This window comes from Lactuca serriola, chromosome 5, assembly GCF_051521515.1.
Source record: "Lactuca serriola cultivar US96UC23 chromosome 5, Lser_US96UC23_V15, whole genome shotgun sequence".
NCBI lineage: Eukaryota > Viridiplantae > Streptophyta > Magnoliopsida > Asterales > Asteraceae > Lactuca > Lactuca serriola.
Window position 1 is genome coordinate 273,616,169 of NC_136412.1, and position 6,644 is coordinate 273,622,812.

Consider the following 6,644-nt stretch of genomic DNA (forward strand, 5'->3'; position numbering starts at 1 on the left):
GCTATAAACAGGCCATTATTTGCCATTATTTCACTGGCAAGTTGTTCTGATTTGCAAGATGTAGTTAAAACCACTTTATATGTGTCGTCGTGCTATAATGAAACAACTTTAAATTAGGCCACTATTGTGTGTTCAAATCAGAAGGTAGTGTTTCAGATTGCATTCGGGCAATGATCCGGAATGTATTCTAGACTTTTCATTTCCGACTAATTCTAGACATTCTGGAATAGTTCTACAAATTCCGGAGTAGATATCTGCATTGCAGAGTGGTTCATAACTGTTTTTTATGGTTTACTAGTTATATTAATCATATATAGTCATACAATAAGCGTAACAACTATCAAAATCGAAGAAAACCAAATTATTTTCAATTAATCACATATAATTATATGAAGAATCCACATATAGCTACAAATGTTCGAGCTTTTTACTGATAGAAGGCATTTTTCGAATTTGGAGTAGTTTGGCATGGAAAAGTCTAAAACATCCGGACAATCTTTATGACATGATATATATATATATATATATATATATATATATATATATATATATATATATATATTTGGAACCGGAGGTTTTAACTTTTCATTTTGTTGTGAGTTTGGTTCAATTTTCTTTGAACTTTTTTATAATGACGATTTTGCCTTACGTTTTTGTTTTTTCAGTTTTTTTTATTTATTTAAATACTATTATGATTAAAAGAAATTTTCAACTCTCTTCTTCCTTCCCATCTATCTCTCTCTCTCTCTCTCTCTCTCTCTCTCAACTTTCTGATTTTGAACACACCAAAAAAAAGCTAGTACAACTCCCGTCGCCTGCCGGGAAAATATGAACCACCACCACCACCACCACCACCACCGCCATCGGCCATAAACCATCGTCACTAGTCCAACACCACCAACAACATTAATTTTTCGGGAACAACTATGTAGATCTGAAAACTATCGAAGTCGGCGACGACGACTTCACATGTGCCATCATCCCTGTTTGTCACCGATGTCTGTGCTCGAGTCTCTAGCGACGCTCGTCCTTCTTCGAATCGATATGCAAACCCTTCGTCGGACCACCATTGTCGCCATCTTCGTCAACGAACCCAAGCTTGCCACCGCCTTCGTTTCTCTCCATCTCCAATGTTTCGTCGTTTGCAGAAGTTAACATATGTTCGTCGTTCGCATAAGTTCACATTTGTTTGTTGTTCACAAGAGTTCAGATCTATTCGTTGGACTTCAGAGATCTTCCTCAATCTTCCCTCCTTATGTTCTGTTCATCTTGAACCGTTGTCGCCTTATGGCCTCCCTCCTTCCAGATCTTCAACACCCACCCATATCGCTGTTAGAATCGAAGGGTTTGCTAGGAACATGGTTGCCTAAGAAGGTGAGTGAAGATGGTGTTGTTCGCTTAAACTCCGACGAAGGGTTTGTTGAGGAAGATGGCAGCGGCGTTTTGATTCTCCGCCAGTGGTGTGAAGATGGTGTGTTCTAATTGGCTTTCTATTTTGTTTTTATCTATTTTAATCAAAAAACTAATAAATTAATAAAAAATGAAAAAGGAAAAATGACAAAATCATCATTATAAAAAAATTCAAAGGAAATTAGACCAAATTCATGAAATATTTGGATTTCGACTTTTAGCGGTTTTGTCTTAATTATTTATAGATATTAATGTAAGAGCATATCGATGGATGATCAGGCCACAGTCTCTTACATGTTGACTTCTGAAAATGACACACGTAGACAAAAAGGGCCTTTGCCTTGTAAGAGTTTGAATGAGTAATAAAGATAATCAAAATGTCATTGCATTTTAAACCATTGGCCATAGCTCTTTCAGATTAAGACACTTTTATTCATATTAAAACAGTTATCAAGAAAGCTTCCAAGAAATTTCTGAGATTACATATGTGAGTATGATTTATGATATATATTTTTTTTACAATAGCCCGTGGGTCGACATCAATGAAAGCTTCCAAGAAATTTCTTTGTTGGGAAAATTTTAAAAACCTTGTGATGGACTTTTGTGTACAAAAAGATGTAATATACATCAAAATGGATCATATAATTTGGAGAATGTGCACCAAATTTTGAGATATATATTAATATATGTAAAAGAATAAAGAAGAATCAAAATGAAGATGCATAATTCTGCAAGTTACCAGGTCTCTTTGGTTGCTTTCTCAATGTTGTGGTTTCTTCTACAAGCATCAGTGATCACTACAAATTTCACCATTGGTGTGATTCTTGATCAAACTTCTAGGCCTGGAAAAGAGGCCAAAGTAGCCATTGAGATAGCAATTCAAGATTTCAATATCAAAACCAATCAGACTTCTGTTTTATATCTTCAAAACTCTCGAAACAAACCCCTTCATGCAGCTATTGCAGGTAAATTATTCTGGTTTTCTTATTCAAAAGTTGTCAAATTCATGTGAACGAAGTTTAATTTGGTTGTTTTGAATCGTACCCATATGCTAACATACTGAGAGATGATGTGGGAATGCAGCAAAACATCTTATTGATGAAGACAATTTGAAAGCCATTTTGGGAAGTCATACATGGGAAGAAGCTTCTGCCATAGCCGAGGTTATCATATATGAAGCTTCACATCTAGCCTCAACAGCATCAATCATCTCTCCTCTCTCTCAGGCATTTCGACAAACAGGTTCTGAGCTAAACCATATCTTACCACTCACATCTGGTTCATGTTTGTTAGAAGAAGAGCTTGAGGTGTTCAAGAAACAACAAGTTAAATTCTTTGTAACTCATACGTCTCTGGAACTCGGGATTCGTCTCTTTCAGGAAGTCACGGAGATGGAAATGACCGGAGTTAGGTACCTATGGATTGCAACTAATGGAATCACAGATCGTTTTCATTCCACGATTTCTTCATTGAAAGGCATGGCTGGAGTCAAAAGCTACTTCCAGGAAAACACGCCGGATTTTAGAGATTTCAGAAAAAGATTCCGTCAAAATTCCAGTTTCGATTACCCAGAAGAAGAGGAGGACGAACCTGGAATTTTTGGCGTGCAAGGATACAAAACCGTGAAATTATTAGAAGAAATGTCACCTGAAAACTTTGATCACAAAATTCCACCCCCGCAGAGTACTGTGGAGATCGTGAACGTGGTAGGAAAGGGATATCACAGTGTGCACAGGACCGAAGGATCAGGGTTTTCAGAGACAATTGACGATGGCGTCAATGAAGCAATGGACAACGTCGGGCAAGCTATGTGGTCTGAGCAATCGTGGTATGCCAATAAAAAGCGCCGGGATCTAGCCAAAAGTACAGAGATTCGGATGAGGGTCGGCGTGCCTGGTAGATCTCTGTTTAAGCAATTCGTAAACGTGGAATATACTCCCAAGAAGAATGAAACTGTCATTAGTGGATTCGCAATCGCTGTGTTTGATGAGATGATGAGAGAATTGAAATTGCCATACGATTATTTTCCATTCAATGGTTCTTATGATGAACTGATAAGCCAAATACCAGCAGAGGTCTTTCATCATAAAACTCTATCTTGAACAAAACCGAACCCTAAACTTTGACGTATATCACTGATTTCTTGTCTTCTTCTTTTCTTAATTCTAAACAGAAATTCGACGCGATAGCAGGCGATGTAACAATTGTGGCGAGAAGGCACGACTACGTCGATTTCACGCAACCATACACCGAATCTGGTTTGGAGATGATCGTCCCCAACCGATCCAAATTATCAATCCAGCCATGGTTGTTTATGATGCCTTTCACTGCAACAATGTGGTGGTTAATAGCAGCAATCACCCTTTACAACGGCTTCGTCATTTGGTTGATCGAGAGACCCCGCCCCAACTATCTTCAAGGCTCCATCATTTGGCTTGCATTCGCTACACTCTTTACTTTGCGAGGTACCATTTACAAACTTACAAACTTTTTCTAATCTTTGATCTCGTCGTTTCCAATCATTATCAGGGGACAGGTTGCGTAGCAATTGGTCAAGAGTGGCTGTTGTCGTCTGGCTGTTTGTGGCGCTAATCATCACACAGAGCTACACGGCTAGCTTGGCCAGCATGCTAACTGCTCAACAATTCGAACCCACCATAACCAGTGTTGAGATGCTCAGGAAGATGAATGCAACAGTGGGGTACTGCAACGGGTCCTTTATCAACCACTATTTGAAGGATGTTCTCGGTTTCAAGAGCATCAAGATCAAGAGCTACGACTCAACTCCTCAATACGCACAAGCCCTAAACAGAGGCGAAATCGCAGCCATATTTCTTGAAGTTCCGGTAGCCAAAGTCTTCCTAGCTCAGTACTGCAAGAGCTTCGTTAGAACTGTAGAGACATTCAAAGTTGGTGGATTTGGATTCGTAAGTGTTTCGTCAGTTTAACTTTTGAGGTAATTCCAAAGTTTTTTTTAACCTAAAAAGTCAAATTAAATTGTGTTGTTACATGCAGGCATTTCCAAGGGAATTTTCATGGCTTTCTGAGGCAAACAAAGCCTTAATGACTGCATCAGAAAGTGGGAAACTGAAAGAACTTGAAGACACGTTTCTTACATCCGAGAAGTGTGTGGACGATGATGAATCGTTTCCTAACGAATATGAGAGTCTTAGCCCTCAGAGCTTCTCGACACTATTTGTGTTAACGGGAGGGACATCAACTGTTTGTCTTGTCGTCTACATTTTGAAGAGGATTAGGAGGATTAGGAGGCGTTTGGAGAGGATTAGGAGGCATTGGGAGGCGTTTGGAGAGGATTAGGAGGCGTTTGGTTCGCAGAATGTAGTTGGAACCAATGATTATGTCAAAGTATTAGAATATGAAGAAATTGGAATCTGTAACGAGTTTGTTTGACATGAAAAAAATAGTTACACAAATATAAACAAAACGAAAAGTAAAAATTAAATTACATGAATGGTCCTGCGGTTTGGTTTTTTTGTTACTTGTTACTTTTAAAACTTTCATTCATTAAATTCTTACTTGCTCAAATATATATGGGCTTGTTAGTGTGGGCCTAGCAAGTGTATATGTATAGGTGTAGTTGTAGGTGTAAAGGGGATAGGCGTCGAAATGATTATAATATTTTTTGATTTAATTAGAGTTTGTTATACTAAAATAGTGTTGTTTTCATTATTTATAAATTTACTCCATTTAGGGTGCTCGGAGTCGTGAACAGCTCCAGTAGTACAACGTGGGTGACAAGGGTGTAGCCAATATAAGGCAAGAATGGGCCTTGACCCACCCACAAAAAAATAAGATTACATATATACTATATGTACAATATATATTTTTGTTAAATAAAAGGAATTAGAGTTAAAAAATTGTCACTTGTTCATATTTTGTATATTACTTGGTCTACTCTAAAACAAAATCCTGGCTACTGTTGGATGATGGATTTGAGTTCCACAGAGAATTCTAATATGTTGTACTTTATTCACAAATACATAAGATACATATATAGGGCTACATATAGTAGGAAACCCACGAAAGAAAGAGCTATACAAGGAATGGATATGACTAATAACTATACATAATATTTTCTATTGTTATATGATCTTCTCAATAATATCCAGTTTTGCCTCCTCCAAAATTAGCTCTCGTCAACACTCCTCCTCAAGGTGGAGAATGTATGTTTGTTATTCCCAGCTTGTCCAGAGAGTTGTGGAAGGTGTTCTTACATACCGCTTTAGTTAGCATATCAGCTAACTGATCTTCAAAATTCACAAACGGCAGCTTAATTGTTTTCTTCTCCAAGTGGTCCTTTATAAAATGACGATCAATTTCTACGTGCTTCATTCTGTCATGTTGTACGGGATTTTTTGCAATCTTAACAGCAGCTTGATTATCACAATACAAACTCATTGGCTCGTTTACTTTAATTCTAAGATCCCTTAGAATCCTTTTAATCCACAGTAGTTCGCATATCCCGTGTACCATACCTCGAAACTTAGCCTCAACGCTTGACCTGGCCACTACCTTTTGCTTCTTACTCCTCCATGTAACCAAGTTACCCCATAAATATGTGAAGTAACCTAAGGTAGACTTCCCGTCTGACTTATCTCCGACCCAATCTTCGTCCGTATACCCGTGAACACCTTGATTGTTACTCTTTCCAAAAAATAATCCCTTTCCAGGACACGATTTAAGATAACGAAGAATTCTGTATACCGCTTTCATGTGATCTTCATTAGGTGCATGCATGAATATGCTTACGACACTCACTGCATATGCTATGTCTAGACGTGTGTGAGCTAAGTAGATTAATTTCCCCACTAGTTATTGGTATCTTTCTTTATTTGCGGGTACTTGACCGGTTTGTAAAGTTAAACCATGATTCATTTCAATCGGCGTTTCTACTGGCTGACAGTCAAGCATGTCGGTTTCCGCTAGAAGATCTAGTACATACTTTCGTTGACATATAGTGATACCACGTTGCGATCTTGAAACTTTAATACCCAAAAAATATCTCAACTGACCAAGATCCTTCAGCTCAAACTCAGTAGCTAAAACCATCTATATCCTTTTTATTTCATCAGGATCGTTGCCAGTTACTACCATATCATCTACGTAAACTATTTGAGCCGTCATTTTTTCTCCCTATATCTTCACAAAAAACGTGTGGTCAGCATCGCTCTGTTTATACCCCACGGTCTTCATGAAGTTGGAAAAACGCCCAA

The 6,644-nt window shown here is 38.0% G+C and overlaps 1 protein-coding gene across 2 annotated transcripts; it reads left to right on the forward strand.

Annotated features, from left to right (window-relative positions):
- Positions 1 to 727: 727 nt before the first annotated feature.
- LOC145054337 (glutamate receptor 2.9-like) lies at positions 728 to 4,909 on the forward strand. Of its 2 annotated transcripts, none has more exons than XM_079002492.1 (6): positions 728 to 1,471; positions 1,936 to 2,375; positions 2,494 to 3,485; positions 3,584 to 3,875; positions 3,940 to 4,337; positions 4,426 to 4,909. In XM_079002492.1, the coding sequence occupies exons 2-6, from the start codon at positions 2,123 to 2,125 to the stop codon at positions 4,726 to 4,728; spliced, it is 2,238 nt and encodes a 745-aa protein (XP_078858618.1). In that variant the 5' UTR covers positions 728 to 1,471; positions 1,936 to 2,122; the 3' UTR covers positions 4,729 to 4,909. The 2 variants fall into 2 exon arrangements, with proteins under 2 accessions (XP_078858618.1, XP_078858619.1); XM_079002493.1 differs by having other exon boundaries at positions 2,153 to 2,375.
- Positions 4,910 to 6,644: the final 1,735 nt, after the last annotated feature.

Excerpts from the sequence above, each read along its gene's own strand:
- LOC145054337 (XM_079002492.1), top strand. The coding sequence starts at position 2,123 with ATGAAGATGCATAATTCTGCAAGTTACCAGGTCTCTTTGGTTGCTTTC. Across the intron at positions 3,876-3,939 it reads TACACTCTTTACTTTGCGAG|GGGACAGGTTGCGTAGCAAT; the intron begins GTACCATTTACA and ends AATCATTATCAG. Across the intron at positions 4,338-4,425 it reads AAGTTGGTGGATTTGGATTC|GCATTTCCAAGGGAATTTTC; the intron begins GTAAGTGTTTCG and ends TGTTACATGCAG.